The sequence below is a fragment of the Apostichopus japonicus genome, chromosome 12 (genome assembly GCF_037975245.1).
Source record: "Apostichopus japonicus isolate 1M-3 chromosome 12, ASM3797524v1, whole genome shotgun sequence".
NCBI classification, from domain to species: domain Eukaryota; kingdom Metazoa; phylum Echinodermata; class Holothuroidea; order Aspidochirotida; family Stichopodidae; genus Apostichopus; species Apostichopus japonicus.
This window is the reverse complement of record NC_092572.1, coordinates 10,239,316-10,262,315: the sequence shown is the minus strand read 5'-3', so window position 1 is coordinate 10,262,315 and position 23,000 is coordinate 10,239,316. Positions and strand designations below refer to the sequence as shown.

Sequence of the window (23,000 nt, the reverse complement as noted above, 5' to 3'; positions counted from 1 at the left end):
TTATAAATCACCTATATATGAAGTATTATGCAATACTCAAATGCTAAACAGGCACTAAACCCGTTAAACATCGTCGTAGAGTAACCCTCTTGAATGTGTATACGTCCGCAGCAGAAGCTTCCAATCAAATACAGAACATAGCTTGGTTTACTATTCCTTCTTGAATTACCCTTATGTGAACACCGTACTTTTTTATGATTCCATAAACATGATCTATAAATCTTAATATAGGAATGTTTTCTGTGTAAGTTTTAACTTTTTGTCGGAATGTTAACTGTACCAAACGGTGATTTGTGCATAATTGCTTCAAGTGCTTTGCATCACTCATGTGCAGGTGAATAGTTTCTTCAATGAGTATATCCTGGTGGCAAAAAATGTGGAGCTTGCGTTGAAAGGGAAATGGTATGCACTTCTTGCTGAACACAGCATACTTAAAACTTTTCTTAACACTAGATTTGATTATTTTAAAAGTTCACGATTTCTAGCAGATAACTTTTCTATACTCCAGAAGATGGATCTTATCAAATGGTTATCAGGTCAGTTCTTTTCTTACAGATATATCCTAATTAAACTTCTTGTTGAATTGGCCTTGGAAATTACCACATTTTAAAACTTTACCTTTTGCTCTTTATTTAGGAATTTTCAATATAATTTCCTCGTTGAATAAAATTATTGTACATTAAAAATAGCAAATGACCTCTTCAGCTCAACTTCCGTGATGACATTATTTGCTCTGCTGTTTACAGATGCTTTCGTCACCGATGTGGTACTGTCCAAAAGATGCAGAAAATGTACGGTGATTCTGTCGAACGATAACAATCAGCCACGAGAATATCCTTTAACTAAATGTTTTGCAATAATTAGCTTGTGTACAATCACATACACATCTATTGTAAACAGAAAAAATAGAACTAATAGAAATTTGACAATAACGCTCTCTGCAAATATATGTTTTTGATTGTGTAAGAGCGAATAGCGCCAGGCGTGCCGATCCATTCAGGGCCTCTGCTGTTGCTTCCAACGAAGATACTTCTAAAATCGAAAACTTCGTCACGTCTTGTTAGTATGCCTGGTGCTGAAATGTGTGTTTTGCTGCTGGTGTGCTGCTTGTTGCAAAAGTTACTAACATTTGTGCAATAAGAGAGTTATTGCTTATATTTTTTAGAGAATTTGTATTAAACACACCGCCTTTCTGATAGATTTGCTGTATTTCACTAACGCTCGACATTTCAAGGTCACATTGGATGTGGCTCTGTGTGCCAAGAGGACATGATTTCAACATATTTCGGTTGTTAGCTGGTACATGGTCCTAAAAGGTGTTTCTTGTAGCTGATGTACGGAAGTCGTCACGTCTTGTAAGTGTGCATGGTGCTAAAAGGTGTACATTGTTGCTGGTGTGCGGCATGTTGCAAAATTTAGCACCATTTGTGAAATAAGATAGCTCTAGCTTAAAATTAAAATTGGTTAGAGAAGTTGTATTAAACAAACCGCTGTTCTCACAGAATCGCTGTATTTTTCCACCCCTTGACTTTTAATGATCACATTTGATGTAACTCTGTGTGCAAAGAGAACATGATTTCAACATATATTTCGGTTGGTAGCTCCATAAAACTACAATACTGACGAACTGAGTTATGTTATTAGCAACTGAAAAAATCGACTTTATCATTCTATATGATATGTTATGATATCTCAGTTGATAAATTGGAATTAATTTTATTGTGCTCTAGCGTTCGTTTATTGCACGTCAATTTACTAAATCATTTCGTTATCTTGGACTAAACTTACTAAACATTCTAGCGTTATATATTTATACTCAATGTGTGTTTTTCCTAAGCTCACATCGCAGAAAGAAATAATTCCTTTTAAACGCTATACTCTGGCATTTACTTTCATCAAATTGGTTTTGATTTCACTTACGTGGTGATATGGTTATCATTAATACTCTGATTTTCCTTTTGTTTCAGCTCTCGGCCCATTGACACGGTGTATTCTGGTATTTATTAAAAAAAACACGATATGATATCAAGGTTTACATCAGTTTCATAGATCAACATACACCTGGTTAGAACAAAACATTAAAAAAAGAAGAGTATGTATATCATTTAGCACTCCAATCATTGTTTTCAGTGGTGGCATTTTACAGCATAAGCGTATAGTATCATTACTGTTCACTATAGGTAAGGTAGGCTACACAAAAAAACATTTCTTATTAATTCCATTGGAGCAAAAGACATGTAGAATACTGCTTAACTACCCATCACCTTGATCAACGCGTGTGATTGATTTGTATATTACTTACAATGAAGATTTCGTTTGTAAGGTAAATAATTAACAATTCTTAGAAATTCCATTGAAATAATCAATTTTAAAGCACTATTCTATGCATATTGCCTTGATCATGAACTTTGTAATGTTGTTGCTTTGTAGAAATATTCTAAAATCCATTCGTAACTTTAGTAACAAACAACATTAACGATGTAGCATACGGGAATAATAGGTCACATAGTGATGAACATGACCAGTGACCAGTTCTGCTCCAAATTACTCCTGTTGGATATTTTTGAACAATTCTTTGGAAGTTATATGGTAACGGTTAACTTATTGGCGTGATGTCATTAAATAACTGAAAGTCATGATGTTACTTAAAAATAAATAAACCCTTTTGTCTTAACGGGTTAGAAGTAATTGAAGGAATGGTCCTATTGCTGTAAGTATTAATCTTTAAAGTCATTATTTTCATTATTTACTTGAGACGTGAATTGTACCCCAAAACACTAAGCTTTGCACAACTTTCAAAAAAGAATCACATTGAGCATAACAGTGATGTACGACGTCAATTGTTTGATATTTATTAACGCGTAGTAAACAGACACATCGTTGCCTTCTAAAATAAACTTTATGTACACAAAACGAGTTAACACAACTCTGTGTCTTTTAATAAATAAGAACACCATTAAAAAGGAAGATAAATGATAACTAGAACATTGTTTGATACTGTATTTTGTCTCAGATAGGACGAATCAAAACAACATAGGAGAAAAACATTACATTGTGATTACAACTAATAAAACAAAAATACCGTTTTTAATCTCTCGAGCTGAACAGATGCCAAAAATTCTAAAAAGGAATGAAACAGGTACTCCGAAAACCCATATACGTTAAACGGTTAATATAAACAATGAACAATGTGTTCGCTGGTTCTGGTGAATAATCAAAGTATTGATAGAGTGCGGATCTTTCCCACCAAAGTTATGGTGTTCTTGGTTGGTGTGATAGAAGTACGGTAGCGTATTAGGAAAATACTTGATATTCAGAAGGTAAACGAAGTTGTAAAAATCATATTAAAGAGTTACGTTCATGCAATAAGAGCTCACGTGACTAATATCAACAAATAAGGGTAATGGGCATTACATTACTAACAAAAGAGATACCGTCTCTTTACCAGCTCTGGAGTTATCCCTCTTAAATCCACAACTGACATCAGTAGTGCAATATTTCTGTCGTCAATTCTATTCTTCCATTTCAGGCAACAGTGATATGATTGTATTAAATTCACTTGATGTTTGCAGAATAATAAATGAAAAATGAAACAGCTGAAGCGGAAATTTGTCATGTGCATCACCATCTGTCTTTCCACTCACTCGTTGACTGACTAACAGTTGTCAAACATCAAATACCTGTAAATAACAGTAAATATGTAACTTATTTCGATTGTTCCCTTCATTTTCACTTATAATAAACATCAACTCTGAACAGTATATGTTCTTCCTTCTCGCATGGCGAGTAAGAAAGCCATTGAAAACAATTTAAAAATAACATACTTTGGAGGGAAGATGGAAATCAACAACGGCAACAATGTCCGAACCAAATCAAACACTATTCGAGATATGTATGTAGTTTCAGCAAAATTGCCAATTTTTTTCACTGGTGAAGGATCGACTTCCCAGTTTTACTAGTGAAGCAAGTTCTTCGAATCGCCTGAAGTGACCTTTGCAAAGAAGTGCATGATACGTTTGCGGTCTTGAATAAGTAGACATATTATTTCTTAGCCAGGAGAATGGATATCAGATGTATGGGTGCGCACTGCAAATATTGCCATAAACTACCGAAATCCCTGCCATCATAAAGGACACCATTTGCTCATGAATTGCTAATATCGAGGAAAATTAAGTTGATATGTCTTATGGTGTGTTTTTGATACTAGTACATGGAGGTAGATACCGTTTGTGAAGCACGTCGTGGACAGGAGGGGCGTTGGGGCAAATTCTAATTAAAAATAATAACTTGTAGAGCTTCCCTTGCCCATTGTTTTTCTTCAAAAACTTGAGTGACCTTTTAGTTAATGAAAACTTCAATTTTTGAAATGAAAATGTTCTCTTCGTCATCTATATATTATTATGATACATAATATATGTCATGTTATGTATATGTTAAATAGTTTCTGTGCAAGAAAAGCATTCATTTTACAGGGTTTGTGTATTGCCTCCTCTATTCAAACTCGCATGTGACATTGTCTTTCGAAATTTGTTCAAGCCTGATTCTTCTCTCCCAATGCCAGTCCTTTTCCAAAATTAATCTTAATTGTCGGAGCAAAACAAGTATGTGTAATTTCGCTTAACAGTCATAATAATCGAACTAATATATAACTCTATTAAAATACTTCTTACCCAAGTCGGGGAAAGTTATTTGGGCTTTTTTCATCAATGTTTGCTGAACATCTTCACAGATCTCCGTTTTTCTCATCCACTTGGAGATAGCCATGCGCACTCGTTCTAAAAGAAAGGCAATAACAACTTTTGAGGGAAATAGATGTTAATATTGGGCGCTTGACTACTGTTATCAACAGTTATTACTATAACATCCTCTTGACATCCTCTTGAAAGATATTAAGAACGTAAATACCCATGGCCTAAAGATTAACTTCCATCAGTAGTTTTTTTCAGTTCATGCCAGTTATGTCACATGTTTTACATCTTAAGACGAGTTTATTTTATTTCAGTGAGGTACAGTGTTATGTAGGACAAGAGTAAAAATTGTATCGTTAAAGGAACATGTATATTCTACGAGCAAGTTCAATGTCAAAACTTTAAGTGTACCGATTATACATGATGGTATTTACATATTTCAACGTTCATGAAACACAGACTACTTACCTTCGTTTGACTTTTCTGCTCTCTCTATGTGAACAACATCCTCGTTGGATAGGGATAAGCCATACCATGCTAATTTATCCCAAGTAGATGCTCTCTTCTTTGAAATTTGTGTTATTACATCCTTTAGTTCTAAAATATGAATGAGATTGCAACGAATAGACCACATGACATTTATATTGGATCATAGCATACACATGATTCGTGGAAGAGCGTGCAATCTGTGGGTGATCAAGCATCGTAGGAGAAAGGTACACGTGACTTTTTTTAAGAAAATGAAATTTAATATTTGAATGATTTGCAACAATAGGGCACCATTTAATGTAGAAAAAGGGCACATTTTACGAATATAGGGGTGGTACTTTTTTCATCTAAAGGAGCACATGTAAAAATGATATGGGCACTGGTACGGATTTTCAAAAAACAGTAGGACAGATACCTTAGGCTCCTCATGCGTTGAGAAGGTTTCCTTGATAGAATAAATTCGACAATTTTCTGCAATAACTGATTTACTCTTACATCATCTAAGCTAATGGCGTAATTGAATTTCTACCAAGAATTACTCTTAGATCTTTGGCATTACAAACATATTAGAATGGTAATGCAGTTAGGTCAATATGACCGACTTACAATGTTTTCATATTCCGTTCACCTTCGTTAAACGGCAAATGTATTAACTAATGAAGAACAAAATACATTAATAGTCGCCTATACAGCAAAACGTGTAAAATAAAAAGATTCAAGGTTTGATAATATATCAGCCAAGCGAATTTAATGTGGAATGACAAGGTATAACACTTACTTTTCTCAATGTAGGTTATGACCACATCTCTTGCTGTAAATAGGTTTGCTTTACTCAACATAGAGCACAATTGTCCTAAAGAGTCAACGCTGTCATCCACCGAAATCCCCTCTGGTGCTTCAGCGGATGCACCCACTACACCAGTCGCAACTAGAAATTTGCGTATTCCACCCTGAGAATTGATTTCTGCAAATCGTTTACTTCCAGCAACGCCAATTCTCTTGCTACAATTTGTTAACATCGCCAAAAAATCTTTACTGCCAATGAAAAAAATGGGTTTTTATTGTTTGTGTCCGTTTCAACTGATGAAAATGATTATAATACATTGTATTTTGAGAACCCCATGTAATACAGGTACATGTCCGTTACTTGTAAAATGAGTTCAATTTCATAGCAAGACACATTTGATCACAGGAAATAAATTGTAAAAAAAAAACAGTTTTAAATATTGTAAAAGTGTGTACCTGCAGCCACCCTCGTTGATGGGTTTCACTAAAAATAAAAGAAACAAAAACAGCTATTATACTGATTGTAAATTACAATCTCGTAGATAATAATGTTCAATGTGATGATAACTTTGAGGTATAGTGAGGTATGAGACTATAAAAGTAATTAAGTAAGATCAAAATATTCTGCACATAGATATAATTGCTGCTCCACTATTTTTCCCGTACGTTATAAAATCATTGAGCGGAGCGAGCTTCAAGAAACTTAATATTTCAACCCTGCTGCCCGAAACAAATACCTAAATTTAAAAGTATTGGTAGATAGTGACTTGAATTTAAACTTGTCAGAATCTTTTAAACATCACTTGATAACAATTTAACTTTCTAGAATCTAATTATCAGAACGTTTCTTCAATTTGTATTTCATTACCATTACTCTACATTGATTCAGGCTGATAGTTCGGTACACTTCTATGCAATGTTTCATACCTTTTAAAGCAGTATTATCTTTTGGTCTGTTGTCTTTTGACATTATTTTACTGCTGATATTTTTGGCGTAGATGAGATCTTGAAGAATCTGATTAGAAACTTCCTTCCGCTGACCATACATATACCTCCATTTTCTAAACATGCTCAGCACTTGCTCTGAAAAGTTAACAGAAAATCAAATATATTGATTTATATTGTCTGATCTTTTACATAAGAAATGGTTACTTACATGAATTAAGGAAGGTTTTCAAGAATTCATGAACGTATTCCCCGAAATAAGTAGCAATACAACCAACTAGCAGTAGTTTACTCTCTAAATGATTTGTTATTTAACTTAACACTTATCAAGAAAACATTATCCTTTAAACATTAAACCCCTTTTGTTCTGTTTTTGACCATTGTGAATGTGCTTGTGTTTTTCAGAATTCAGACAACTTTTCGGAGATATTGAAGTAAAAGTTAACAAATAGAACACAGAGTGCCATTTGTGGGAATCCATTCAACCTTGAAAAAGAAATGTGTTGCAATATGTTGAAAAAAAGCATCGATGATTCATTGTAACAGGCCGTTATTTTGGTTCTTTCTATAACTTTCTTTTGATATCACATCACAATCACATTTCCTTTTTCCAAAGTCCTTTGCGACCGTTTTGTATGTTTTTTGTTGTTGTCAATTATTGGAATAGCGAGTGTATTTTTAAGAGCAAAGGGTATTAAAATACTTAGTCAGGAGCGGCGAAGCAGAGGTTTGGGTGTTTGGGGTTTTAAAACATTCAAACTGGGATAATTAATTGTGCTGCAAAATGCATCAAAAATGCATTATACCGGGCAGTTATTTTGGTGATTAACTATCAAAGCAAAATCATCTTACCCTTGGAAATTAACTTCTGTGCTCTCTCTACTTAGATTTAATAACCTTGCACCGCCTCAGTACTCATTTGCCTTTACTGAGAATGATAACAACAATGTGCTGCATCAAAACATATAGTTGTGTTACATTTCAATGAACTTAAAGACAAAGCGCGTTTGAAATAAGACGTACCCTTCTCGTCCTTGGTATGTTCAATTATTTCCACCACATAACAATTTTCCAAGCCCAGGACATCAACTGCAAATATTTCCCAGTCTACAGATATTTGTGGACAGATGCTATTGGTGATGTAATTCCAAAGGTCTGTGATGGAATAGTCATGGTAATGAGTGAAAATGAACATATGTTTCGAAGGAAATATATTAACATCAATATGTCAGATCCACAGTGGTTAACTTTAGTTCAGCTCTAATAATATGGATTTTGGTATTTTTTTTCAGTATTTTATATAACATCTACACCATTCCATATTTACGCGTACGCGCTTACAGCCCTCGCCTGTTTGACTGTACCGATGTACGGGGACGGGCATTTCAAACAAGACAAGGAACAAATTCGCAATAACTTTTAATGGTAAGAATAGCAACAGTTATACCAACATAGCTTTATTGGTTTTTTATTTTTTATTCTAAAATTATAGAGCAGTATTTTAAAATATTAAAATTACCAGATTCAAAGCAAGAGAAACCACTGCTGAAATTATTATAATTATACATATATAATTTTTACCAATACCTAGCTCAGTGATGCAATCTAATGAACAAATGAAGCACTTTCAGAGTTTTCAAGATAGTTCATTGAGACTTTGTATCACATTTCTTCATATCATTTAAATTTAAAATTTATAACAAACCTGCTTCTAAATAAGCAATCACTATCTTTCTTGCTCGAAACAGCTTGCAGTCTGAAAGCTTTGACAACAAATTTGCACAGTTTTTGTTTATTACTCCATGTTCATACAGCTTCTTCAGTATATTGGTTTCATCTTTAGTTTCAATGTTGCCTGTTTTCAATGCTGCCAACAGTCTACGGATCCCAACTTTCCCAATCCTCTCTCTGCATAACTTTAACATACAGTCTCTTTTGTTATCAAAGGACATGGTTAATGGAATAAGAAATGAGAATAGAAAATTAGACCAAACATGTCGTTTTTGAAACATGTGCTAGTATACGCATTTATTACATTGTTTGTATACATTGCGGCCACAATAGACATTAGACATTAAGACTAAGAAAAACTACAGGTTTATATATTCAACATAATAGAATAAATAAAGATAGTTGAAAGACCTGCTCTCGATAGTTGGTGGATCTTTTTGGCAGATTTTTTCTTCGTTTGGCGATTTTTCTGAAGAGTAAAAAAAAAATTAGTAACATACGAATAATACTGTTCGCAATTATTTTTATAAGATACGTAGTTAACCTCTGAAATTCCAAGAAAAGTCGATAATTGCAGTATGAGAGTAAGACACTAGTATACTATATACTAGTGCTACTTATAAATAATAATCCAACGACAAAGATACGTGTATACTTGTTTGCAACTTATTTCAATTTGTGAGAGGTGGATGATGATGGCTGGAGCATAATGACTTACTTGTGAGGTCAAACACACACATAAATGTATAAATGTGGGTTGTTAACACGTAATCACCTCTGGGTATTCTTTGAGTACTGTGCAATACGTACTTAAAGGGATGATACAAACATTTCAAGCCTTCTTTTATGATATTGTTGGTTTTTGTAACTCGTAACTGCTTTAAACTTTAGTCTTTTAACAGTGGGAAACACACCAAAAGTCTTACCAGATTGTGTGCTCTCCAGGTTTCTAAAGTAATATCTACCTTCTTTCTCGACAGATTGAAGGTTAAACTCCGACAGTTTATTTTTTTTCTTCAACTTGTTATGCGTTTTGATGTCGTTCATCATGTCAATATGCTCCGCTGTTATTTTTCTTATAACTACCTCAATATGATCTACAAAAAAATTGTAAATAATATTTGTTATTTCCGGATAATTATCGAGGAGTAACACTAATGCGTCCATCATAGCGGACTGAAACTCAGATTCAAAACATTTTTTTTTTCAGATGATTCTTCCATTTTACTTCTAGTAATTGGGTTGTATTCATTTAATAAATAACATCGATATATATGCAATAAGAACACAATAGTACACCTCACCTTCGTAAGTGTCGTAGTTTATTACCGCGTCCTCTACAAGTTTTTCTGGTATGTCTAAAATTTCGATTGCAAATATTTCCCAGTCATTCTTCACATGGTTACGTATGGTGGCCTTTAGTTGTTGTAGATCTAACACATAATTTGAAAAGAAAGTAACGTAATTGGGACATATAATTGTTGTGATGGTGATGTTGTCAAAACTTGTTGTTGATTTTTATCCTCCTAGATTAGTAGAGGAAATCCTCCCCACCGGAAGTCCAGCTTAATCCCTGTGACATTTGTATTGTGGTGTAGGAGAGTGTTTCCATGGCTTAACCTCCAGCTATGGTGTATTAGGTAATATTACATCATCTCAGAGAGAATTGTATAGTGATGGAAACTTCCATGGTTAAATCTGCCACACCTTCAGTGGAAAAAGGGTGGATATTTCCAAAGTGAGCCTAGTCACACCCAAGTCTAAAGTAGTTATTGGCTGGGAGAAGATCAGTCTCTTGAAGGAGCTTCAGGCATCAACACCTGTAATTCAGCCAGGCTAGAAAGTTGCCTCAAAAATAGCTTGTGGTTAAAATCGAGAAAGTGCATCGATTTATCATATAATACGAGTAAAATTTATAGGAGCTGCTACACTGTACTGAGTTACGACGCTGAACACAAGGTCCCGAGCTTGTTGCCTGTATCCTATAAAAGCCATGTTATGGCTTCTAATCTGGGATAGACGTTCCTCATATAGTGGCTAACCCCAGGGACTGAATTGGATGGCTAGTGTAGGTGCCGGAGGTGGACGATTGCGTCCTAGTATTTAATAACAAAAGTATCATAAGTATCGAAAGTAAAAGCTAAGTTAAAAGATATCCAACCGGAAAGGAACCGATGATTATGTTTCCTTGTTTTCTTATTTATATTGTAAAATAGTAAATCTTGTGTTTATCTCATCTTTTGTGTGGTCATCTGAAACACCCCAGTATTCGAGGAAAGCTAGAACATAATATTCCCAAAGAAATTGTGACAGATGGTGCAACCATATTACCGTGTCATCCGTACAATCCACTTTAATCTCAATTTCTAACAAATGCAACCAAAGCTACGGAACGGAACAATGACTTCAGAGAGTAAACTATATTATATAGTAAATTATGGATCACAATAGATTATATGTTTACGAATTAAATATTTGAATACCTGTAAAAATACGCACTGTCATAGGAGTGCATGTCAAAATAGTTCCGTTATTTCTTATTACTTACTTAAACAAGGGCGCTGATACCGTGATATTATTTTCAGGTGAGTTATTAAATCGAAATATATTCTCACTTGTGAAATAATATTAACACATATAATATTAATTGTTTGTAACATACAAACGCTTCACATTGACATTCAAATACTGTGATCTTGTAGACCTATAACATAGAACTAAAAACGCTTTGTAAATTTGTACGACCTTGACAATATGGTAGTCAACTTTGCAATATTATAATTCACCAACCTTTTTCGATATAAAAAAGAAGTATTTTCCTCGCTCCATAGATTTTGCAATTTGTAAGTTGTCGCAGAAGATTGACATACGGTTTCCCTATCACATTCGTCTGCTCTAACGTTTTCAAGATAGTGGCACCATCCGCACTTCCAATACACGTTTTGCCGAATGCTTCCAAAAGTTTCTTAATTCCAATTTTACCAATTCTGAATCCACATGAGACTAATATGTCGTCACTTTGAGGGGAAAAAGTAGTAGAAGAATGTAGAAACAAATTTTCAATTAGATCTGTCTTGTTTCAATGACTGCATTATGACATGTAATGGTGACTGGATTATTTCGTTCCTCTCAGTCATCGTATGATGTTTTACTTTTAAGACTTATTTCAACTAAAGAGAGAAAGACAAACGAACCTGCTTGAAATATTCGTAGGATCATTCTCCTGAGATGCTTCTAGAATCAAGTCTAAAATGAAAAAAAAATGTCTTCAAATTTAAAATTGAATTTATCAATTACAAATACTTTAGAAAAAGGCGTTTGCAAGAAAATATACCACGAAATCACCAATTTCGTTAAGAACTTGCACACTATAAAAGTAGCAGAAATCTACTGCCACATTCAATTGTGTTTATTAAAAAAAACGATAAATGTAGTCTAAATCGGAGCTGAAGCGGGAAGTTAATGAGTTGTATTTCATGTTTAGATATTAAAGACAAAATAAAATCAGAATTAATGTGTTGTAGAGCCCTTTGCAATTCAAAACGAAAGATGGGAAGAGTATTATATCAATATTGCATAACATACTCATGATAATACATAATTACACGACACGTGCAGATTAACATGCAGAATAGTAATTAAACAATACAGTTATAAGTGTTTTAGATTGAAACTGGTTATATGATAACTTATTTTCATTGGCTTCGAAGCCGGGCGGTGGTAAAGGGAATATTTACCCACCCTCTCCAAGTAGTTTAGTAAGAAATAACTTGCAGAGACATTGCAGACACTAGAAGAAAGGACCTGCTACTAAGATCTTAGGATTCCACTAACTCAAACAAAATGGTTTCTCTCAACAAATTTTGAGAAGGGTAAATAACTAAATACACTTACCAGCTTGTGTGTTGTTAATGTGTAGTAAGAAGCATCCCTTTTCTCGCTTAACGTATTCAAAGCCGAATTCCTCACACAATTCTGCATTTTCGTCTAATACCTCGATATGATAAGATGTCATATTTTTAGTAGCTGCGTTTATTTGGTCTGCGAGGAAATCAATGCCAAGAATTATTTCAATGCAAAAGTACAATCGAATTGAATATAATCTAGAATCATGCGGACGATTAATTTTATACAAACAATTCTGGTGAAATCCAAAACAATGAAATAGATAGTCTAACACTTTTATAATTTTCTTATATTATTTGCAAGTTTGCATCTATATCAATTCTTAAACAAAATAATGAAATTCTCACCTTCTAAGTTGTTATTTTTCATCACTGCTTCTTTCACAACTTTTTCAGATATGTTTAATATTTCAATGGCGAAAATTTCCCAGTCTTTATTCACTTGTAATAGAATTTTACTTATGAACTTCTGTGGATCTATGAAATTAAATAGACATAATAAACAAACAATATTTCCATATTTGTTGACCAAGCTTTATTAAATGTCACACAATATTTTGATCAAAATGGTCATAATATACCATCATTTTCTTAAGTATGAAAAGGCTTAGGTCAGGTCAACTCCACACGTATGATTTTACTAGCTTGTTTTACTACTACTTAATTATGGTACTATAGATGTTTTCATGAAGTAGAATAACGTCTACATTTGTATTGTCAAATGGTACAATATACATGATCATTTGACAGGTTTTTTTTTATACTGAGAAACTGATTCTGTGTCATCCACGTGTTCTTGTTATATATATATATATATATACATATATATATAAGCTACTGTGTGACATCATGAAGTGTGCGATGAATTCTCAATCTAAATAGATATTTATAATAACCCCACAAATACAGTAATTTTTGGGCTGGAAAACTTAAGGGTGGAAATATACATGTATTAATTTCTATTATATCCTCGATAGTTTTCTTAAAGATGAGTGCCTAGCCAATACTATCCAAAGAATGAATTCATGTATCTTGAAGACAATGATTTAAGTTTGTGTAGTTTGAACAAACACAACTGCTTAAAATGCCAACTTTATTTTGCGTTTCTTTTGAAATTGTTTCTCTTACCATATTGTTTCCTCTGACAACGGATTAAAAGAACAAATTAGAGAATACAATGTAAACGTTCGCATTTGACATAAATGCTTGTCCACACAGCATTGCTCTGGATCAAGAGATGATAAAACGTTAAAAACAAGTATCACACACACGTCTGCAATATCAGAAAGTGTTAAGATACTATAACCCTGAATGAGTAAATATTGTTGAGCAAAGTGTGTAACTTGCATTTGCATTCTAACAACTATGAGTGACGACAGCTTTGTGCTTTGTTTGTAAAGGAAACTATAAGATGATTTTCTGAAATACCATAGTTTACTGTTCATTTTAGCATGTTTTCAAGACCACCGAACTCGATTTTGGATTTTGGATTATCTCAGTAAATAATTCTGTTAACAAAAACAGTTTCTAGTACTAGAGAACGTAGTTATTATTGTATGGTGGTGTGTTAACGGCATGGTCTTGTTAACATCGGTCATGTGAGGTATGGAAGTAAAATCATAAATCTGTACCTTTTAAGTCGCTGGTTAGATCCGTTTTTGGAAATGATGATTCACTGAAGGAAATAACAAAAAGAAACAAGTGTGCTAACATTGTTAAATAACGATGCATTTGCTTTCTCGAAGACAAAAATTGAATTGTTATACTTCTATTAATTGTGATAGAAAAGTCCACTACTCACAGTTTAGGAGAGAGACGTGAAGCTTCCTCATCATTGGTATTTTTTCTATCGGACATTTCTATAGAGTAAAAGAATACATGTGGGCTTAGTGTTAGCAACACAATGTTCTTAATATTCATTTGTGCAAAAAGTATGTAGTAGTCACATAGGATTGTAAAGTGTTTGTGATATGCCTCGTTTTACGTACAGTAATTAATGTCCACCAACAGTTAAATTTTTCATCGTAAGGCGATACCAACAATTTTTTATATCTTAGTCAAAGTTATTTGCTAGAAGCAGATGAAACTTTGCTTTATAAAGTTTATATTATAATTACCTTCGTTGCCAGGTGTTATGTGTCTACTAATATAACGGAAAACAAATGCAAACAGGTTAATATCAATGTTAACAAAGCTTCCAGCTGATGTGGAATACTGTTATTGAAATCACATTGAGATAGCAAGAACATACGTAAGAATGTATACTTATGCAAAAGTAACAAGGGCAAGAATGAAGAGTTAGGTTAAAGTAACAAATGTCATTTCGAAAATTGTATTGAATATTTCGCTCTGCACTGTTTCTAGTTACTCACGAATGAGAGGGTATATTGACACTTTCCTCCTCTTTAGCACCCTGTACTGTTAGTTGCTCTTCTGTGGGAAGAAAATCATCAATATTATCTCTATCATCTCTATCAAAAACTAACGTGTGGTGATACTAACAATTTCTTATATTTTAGTCAAAGTTATTTGCTAGAAGCAGATGAAATGATGTTTTATATAATTTATATTATAATTACCTTCGTTGCCAGGTGGTATGTGGTCACTAAGATAACGGAAGACAAATGCAAACAGGTAAGTATCAATGTTTAACAAAACTTTCAGCTGATGTGGATTACTGTTATACAAATCACATTTAGATAGCAATAACAGACGTAGGAATGTATAATTATGGAAAAGTAACAAAGGCAAGAATGTAGAGTTATTTTAACGTAACAAATGCAATTTCGAAAAATGGATTAAATATTGCGTTCTGCACTGTTTAAAGTGACTCACGACTGAGAGGGTTGATTGACATTTTCTTCCTTTTTAGCACCATGTAATGTAGGTTGCTTTTCTGTGGGAAGAAAATCATCAATATTATCTCTATCAAAAAGAAACGCGCGACGATACCAACAATTTCTTATATCTTTATCAAAGTTATTTGCTATGGAAGCAGATGAAATGTTGTTTAATATACTTTATATTATAATTACCTTCGTTACCAGGTGGTATGTGTTCTCTAAGAAAACGGAAAAAAGCAAACAGGTTAGTAACAATGTTTAACAAAACTTCCAGCTGATGTGGAGTACTGTTATACAAATCACATTTAGATAGTAAGAACAGACGTAAGAACGTATACTTATGCAAAAGTAACAAAGGGAAGAAGGTAGAGTTAGGTTAAAGTAACAAATGCCATTTTGAAAATTGTATTTAATATTGCGCTCTGCACTGTTTCAAGTTACTCACGACTGAGGGAGTAGATTGACACTTTCCTCCTTGTTAGCACAATGTTGTTCTGTAGGTTGCTCTTCTGTGGGAAGATCATCAATATTATCTCTATCAAAACGAAACATTTTGAATACGACATTCAAAATATAAAAGAGGGGAAAATGTGTAGTAATTATTATTTATTATTTTAATTATTATTATGTAATTATTAAAAGCTCGGTGTAATGAATCATACCTTCATTCATGCATATTATTAGATCAGCTGCATAGAATGTTACATACATTGTACTATCTTGACTCGAGTTAAGATTTCCAAACTTATTCTTATGACCTTATTAAATCTAAAAATCAGCAAAGAGTATTTTCTTCTTTTTTTTCAATATGAGCATCTGATTACCACACTTGTTGTTAGACGTATTTATCCAAGTTGACGCGAGCTCTGCTACTGCAGTATTGAAAGGTGTTTCGGTACTAACAGGATGTATAAGTTCTAAATCAATTAAACAGTTGATGTAATACAATTGTTTCAGTCTAATCAGCATTGCTACGATATCGTGGATATCATTGTAAGTAAATAAGAAAGCATCAGTAATGTGAATTGCCTCACCTTTTTTGGTTATCAGAATTCTCCAAGCAAAACCTCTAGTAGATACGCAATTAATCCGAAAGTTAACTTATCTCGCTAGACAAATAATGTTCACTTCAGCATTATGTTGATGAATGTTACAAACATGCATAATATAGGCTAATGTAGTGTAATACTATTAGTAAGAACTTGCTGGCCTTGCGAATATTCATATCTAAGCTAGGACTTTTCCACGTATGCTTCCTAGGCCTGTGTAGCGATATGTAGTTCATAGCAATGTCTATACTATTTGTTTTAATTGAAAAATATATACATCGAAACTAAAAACTACACTCCATGCGAAACTAATTGATGGGTATCCAGTTAGAATGATCAGTAGTAGAACACCAATGCCTTTGTTGCATGTCATTCGACTTGACGAATTAACGGGAATTTATGCAGTTGTAGTTTGTATTTAAGAATTAATTATTGGTAATGTAAATTATTGTGCAAATTAATTTGGACAGTGCGCTTTTGAATTACAGTGTCAACTTACGCGACAAGCAGTCCACTTCCAGACTTTCAGTTGCGAAAGTGGTTCATTTTCAGAAGTCGGATGTAGAACACGCGAGCCAATTGTAGCAAAAGGAGCAACTGCGGAATGCTTTCTTCTTAAAAATCATTGTTTCGTCAGGCCATATAATTTACGCATTCAAGATTAATATAAATATGTAGCGTCATCTATCAGCTTTCGTCTACAGATTTAAAGATTTGACCACTGTTGATGGTACTAAAGATTAATGTTTCGACTTTGTGAACCATTTGTTAGTTCATATAACAAAGATATGCTTTTGCTTTGCAAGGTAAGTAAAATCTCTATTCGGAGACATTAACATCAGAGGTATTTGCTGCCATCGTATCACCTGTGAAGTACTGCTGTTGATATATTTCATTGACAGAAAATATAGATTATCAGGAAAATAGAATATTAATTATATACCATATCAAATATGCATCTCTTCCATACATTTAATCATTCATTTATAAATGGATATATTCTTCCATCAACACATCCATCCATTCATGTTGCAACCCGATCGACCAGCCATCCATTCATCTATTAATCCATTCATTCACACATATATTCTTGTACCCAGCCGCCCACTTATCGATCAAGGAAACCATCGACACATTCACACATGCATTATTACATCCAGCCAGGCATGCATATTACCAGCATGCAGTCAGTGACCCACTCAAACAACCACCCACCTACCAATCCATCCATTCATCCTTCCATCAAAACTTCTATCCATGCATTCATATAATTGCATCCGTTTATATCTACAAAGATACATAAATACCGTCTGATTTCTTTTCCCTCGGACCGCGTCGACATATGATGAATATAACTGTTAGAACCACCAGTAAGACAACAACTGACACGATCACTGCTACTGGGACTATACCAAAACCTTTTTCAGAGAGGAAAGTTGAGAAAGTTGGTTTTTCGTTTCTTAACAAAACAAAATATTAACTTAAAAATCCTTACTTGTGAAAATAATGAAGCATCCGTTATAGGCCATCTTCTCTCTGTCTACTGAAAAAATGCGTTCTGGTTTCTAAATACTTTCCCATACGCCCCCAGGAGCCGAGAGCAAAAATGCGAGATAATTACATTTATTCCACTCACGCGGAAAACCCTCATTAAGGAAACAAAATGCAAGTTGTACAGACATTCCGGTATTAGGACACCATCATGAAAAGGGATTAATAGCTTATTGTCTTTCATTTTTTTTACCACAAATTAAGAAACACTACCCACTCTGCTTTTCTTATAGGGTCCATGCCTCTATAACAACACATGCACTTACCATTAATGTCGTCAGGAAACAGAATATCAGATTGCCCGGTTCCTAATTCATTTGTAGCAAAACATCTAATATTCATCGGATCGTCTTCTTCAATAAACAAAACATCCCCGTCGTGGTTATTTCCATTAACGTCTATGTAATAAGTGTTCACTTGTGGATTAGCTTGGCATAAACATCTAATCTCGTTACCAGAGATTGTTATGTTGCATCTCGGTTTATCTATTTGAGTTGAAGATAAAAGATTCTTGTCATTGATCAGAGCATGTTTTGTGGAAAACTATTAGCAAAAAAACATTGACACCATTCCCATGTATGTTGTTGTACCACTGATGCGATAATCCTCCAGTGTAACTGGACATCGAGTGGCTTAAAATGGTACTATTAGATCCTACATCGAAAGTGACTAAAGATTAAAATAAAATTCACAATTTATAATTTTTATTAAACTTTTATTAAATTGCGCCATTCTTTAACGAGTCTCTATTAAAGGAATGACGAAGGCAGGGATCGAAGACATTTTATATTATTAAGTAACCTCCAAACTATCTTGTGTAATATTTGTAAGTGAAACTCTTCCTGTTTGATTGAATACGCTTGCTTTGGAAGCTAGCTCTTAAGTCCTCACCACAGTACACAATAAACCGCCATTGATTACGTAATACGTTTGATATTCCATAGTTATTTTTTTATTAGATTTTCTATAGAGCATTCTCATTCCTGGGCTCTAAATCTGTTTTCTATTGATTTTCCCTCAAGCCGTTTTCAGCTTAGACATCTACCATTGATAAACATAACACAGTACTTACAGAAGTTTTCAGTGTGACTGAGCGACCGTCCGGCTGTAAATACTCGGCAATATACAGACATTTCTTCTGATGACATGATGTAAGAAACAGAAGCTGATGAATTATAGGTATTTCCATCTTCGTTTTGATTGGATTTATCGTTTGTGATATTTACCGTCTTCTCACTGCCAATGACACTTAGCTCGAACACAGACACAGCAGGTCTAGCGTTGTATGCAGAACACGTAATGTTGACCTCTGTACTTGTATGCGGTGCTTGTGTAGCTTCTGTTTGCTTTACAGAGAGGTACACGTATGGTAAAACTGTCAATGTAAGATACGATTCGACAGATTAACATATATGATAAGCCCCAGCTTGAACGCAATTAAAGTTACACAAGTTATGAACAACCTTCTGCAATGTTATTGCCTCTGTGTGCGTCATAATTTTTGAATTACAACTGCAAATTATATAATTAAACTACATTCATGAGTATCACAGTTCGATATTTAAATACGTGTATGGGACAATGTGATTGAAAATAGTGTTTGTTATACGATTGATAGGTGACTGACATAACAACAAAGACAATAAAGTTGATCATGTTCATTAAGAAAAGGCAATGATTGCTCTCTCATGTGCTTAATTTTCCTCAATTGTCTTGAAACTGAATTGTTTTAGCTTTAAATAGGTTTTAGAACTTTGCAATGTATTACCTCCGATTGTTACTGTGGCATTTGCAAGTCGGTCTCTGTCCTTGCATACGTAGGTTCCTTCATCTGATAACTGGAAGTCTTTGATAATTAAACTGAAATCTTCAACAACTGAACTTATCTCAAAGTTGTCATACTTCTTCTTGTCTGTGTTCTTGTCTTTGCCAATGAAAATCGATGTTGCATAATTGAGATCATCCCATACAACGTTGTCATTTCCTTCAACAACGCAAGTCAATGTAACATCACTACCTTCCAGGTAGATACCACTCGATGGAGACTTGGTAATTTCTGCATGCACTAGAATAACGAGCACTTACAGGATTGGATATAAAGGTCAACATGTTGTGATTTCGGTTCTGAATAAGCACAATTAATCTAAAATATAAATAGACATATCGTTATTCGTTTAGGCGTCATCTCGTAAGCATGACACGGATACCCACGTAACATTAACACATTTATCACAAATATGTTTAACTTACCGTTGGATGATATTGATCCGAGTAGCAGTAATACGATTATCGGCATGATCCTTAGAGAAAACGAGATTAAGAAACGATGAAGCGTTAGCCAATATTGAAATGTACTAACATATATCAGCACAGAATTTCTACCTTACAATGTTCAAGCAGTTGCACAAAAGATCAGATATCATTTCATCAATAAATATCGAAATCATGCGGAAAGCTATTAATAAAATTGATTTGGAATACCAGTTTAGTTCAGTCATCAGGCAATTGCAGTTATCTTTTATTTCAGTGGCTTTAACAATACTAATAATGATAAATGAAGCAGATATAAACAACAAATGATGGCTAATTCCTCGTGGGACCACACAAAATGGATATTGCTAGCCACTGCTCTATTGCTACTTTAAGCAATGTTCAACCATATTGTACTGTTCGTTTCTTTAAAAAATTATTAAACGTATCTATGGCACAAGTGCCTATGTATCATTCATGTTATTTTTTACTTCAGCTTAAATTGCTTGATTTATTCGTTGTCACTGCAAAGCTTCATGTGTGCTATAGCAAGAAATAGCTCCTGTTAAATTCTTCGATGAGCAGGCATTAATGTGCAGTAATATCCCTACCTTTTCCACGGCGATATAGCGTTATGTATACCAAAGATTGTGGTACTTTAAAGTACAATAAAAACTGCAGAATGAAAGTAGAGTTAAAGCCGTAAAAAAGTTCAAAGTATAATGGTGATAATAATATATATAGACAGAGTAAGTGCCGTCACGTCAGTGAACAACTATGTAGGTTTATTTTAATACATAAGCTATACGCAAATAAACTCAAACTCAACATCTTCAGGACGTTTTTATCGTATAAGAGCGTATTTACATATCAGGAATTATGCGGTACAGCATATGTAGTGTTTTTTCTTCTTGTTATTTTCACGGTTGCTACTTAACTAACATGTATGAGAAACAGAATGGCTAACGTCGTTGGATGAAAAGGTCTAGAAAGGTTCAATTGAAATTTTCAGATAAATAAGTAAAAATAACACTTGAAGTCTTTGTTCGTCCTGCGTTATGTTCGGTCAATCGGCACTATGGGAAATATATCCTCAGTTATTGTGATAGTTATGTAGATGTTGATCGTACTTACTGTATACCAGGTTAACTATCATAATTTTCTCTTCTCTTCAAAATGAACACAATATAATCTCCCATTACTTAATGTTTCTTTTCTGAGCCTTTCACATACAGCTGTATTACAATTCATACTGTAACAGCTGTAACATGTGTTCTACCCACAGCCCAGCAGCAAACTGTTTCAACCCATGACCGATTTATTCTGATAATTATATGATAATTGGATGATAATGCTCTTTTTGTTTTGTAAGCAAAAGCTTAACATTTGTAACATGATTCTTGAGCCTTCCTATTAAACTATTAAAGGAAGTAAATACGCCAAATTTAAGTTACGATACTATTAAACGGTAACATTTCTAAGATGCGAAAGTTAAATTATCCGTTTTAAAAAATAAGTATTGAGGCATATCATAGTAAGCAGTTGCTTTCCAAAGGTTGATTTCTGCTCCATTGTCAGCGTTTATTGAAAAATTACCCCCTATTTGTAAATCTTTGTCAACATGAGAGAGCTAGAAATGCCACAAATGGAGGCATATTTTATATAAAAAGAATATTGGAACAATCGAGATCAGTTTCGAAGTAAGCAAAGTTACGTGCATACTAATTTGGTATTTTACAAATTAAAGGTCGACTATTAATTATAATTGTTTGTATGAGAAATTTGCCAAATTACAATTTGAATGTCCCTACAATTATATGATAGAATTACAGGAAAAACAATAAAGAATTGGTGACGTTATTGTTGTTCAAACAAACGATAGCCAAGTTAATTACCTTTGTCAGTCTTTACAGCGCTATTGGTTTTTGAAGGTTTCAAATTACGAAGAGATCATAATCGTCAAAACGAATGAACAGTTGATAATCCGTCGCTTACCTTATGGTTGCTTAGGCTAATCCGATGTCCTCGCTACTTTCCTGACTAGGAAACTATGTACCATGAATAAATTACGTACTAGCGTTATGTCTTAACCCGTAATACAAAATATGTCGTGTTCTGCCTATAACGCAACGGTTAGTAACTGAAGCACTACGCTTGTACAAGGAGGAAATACAGAAGTCTAAGTTGTCAGCAGTACACTACTTTTTTTTTTTATAAACGCCAAAAGGATCAAAACCGATGATGATGACAATGTGTTATGATATGATAATGATATGAATTTATATAATAATATACAAATATAAACTATAATACAATAAGTTTACACGATGATGATAATATGATCAAGATAAAAATAAGAACCCCATGATGATAATACTCGAATACACGATACTATTTAATATGCATATGATATAATACACGGGCGTATGCATAACTGTATGACAAGGCGAATGCATATGCTTATTACTAATAGGGTAGACCTTACGACTCGCATACGGGTAAGCTGATTGTTATTTTCACTGTTGTGGAGTGTTGTTTCGTGTGTGTGACGTGTTTGATCGTATAACTAAGCAGCATTTACGATACATAAGTGTTTATTATCCAGTCCACGGCGGCAACAAAATACCGGGTATGTTGCTGATAGCAAGTTAGAGGGAATAACATATATCCTGTTTAAGTTATACAAATGTCCGAAATATCATACATATGCAGACGCAGCGCTCCTTTTATAATCGTATATCTTCTGATTATAGACATATAGTT

The 23,000-nt window shown here is 33.8% G+C and overlaps 1 protein-coding gene across 15 annotated transcripts; it reads right to left on the bottom strand.

The window, feature by feature from the left end:
* Window positions 1-2,101: 2,101 nt before the first annotated feature.
* Window positions 2,102-23,000, bottom strand: LOC139977945 (uncharacterized). Of its 15 annotated transcripts, none has more exons than XM_071987697.1 (30): window positions 22,133-22,524; window positions 20,849-20,912; window positions 20,238-20,287; window positions 19,756-20,067; window positions 19,060-19,362; window positions 18,254-18,472; window positions 17,744-17,854; window positions 15,833-15,896; window positions 15,580-15,605; window positions 15,380-15,440; window positions 15,124-15,149; window positions 14,917-14,977; window positions 14,662-14,687; window positions 14,346-14,403; window positions 14,176-14,219; window positions 12,893-13,021; window positions 12,534-12,680; window positions 11,834-11,885; window positions 11,430-11,656; window positions 9,944-10,072; window positions 9,566-9,736; window positions 9,051-9,108; window positions 8,614-8,840; window positions 7,932-8,063; window positions 6,891-7,046; window positions 6,420-6,447; window positions 5,956-6,212; window positions 5,157-5,285; window positions 4,671-4,775; window positions 2,102-3,680 (listed from the first exon to the last, which is right to left on the bottom strand). In XM_071987697.1, the coding sequence occupies exons 3-30, from the start codon at window positions 20,281-20,283 to the stop codon at window positions 3,673-3,675; spliced, it is 3,312 nt and encodes a 1,103-aa protein (XP_071843798.1). In that variant the 5' UTR covers window positions 20,284-20,287; window positions 20,849-20,912; window positions 22,133-22,524; the 3' UTR covers window positions 2,102-3,672. The 15 variants fall into 15 exon arrangements, with proteins under 15 accessions (XP_071843798.1, XP_071843805.1, XP_071843801.1 ...); XM_071987704.1 differs by having other exon boundaries at window positions 19,756-20,052; XM_071987700.1 differs by having other exon boundaries at window positions 22,233-22,524.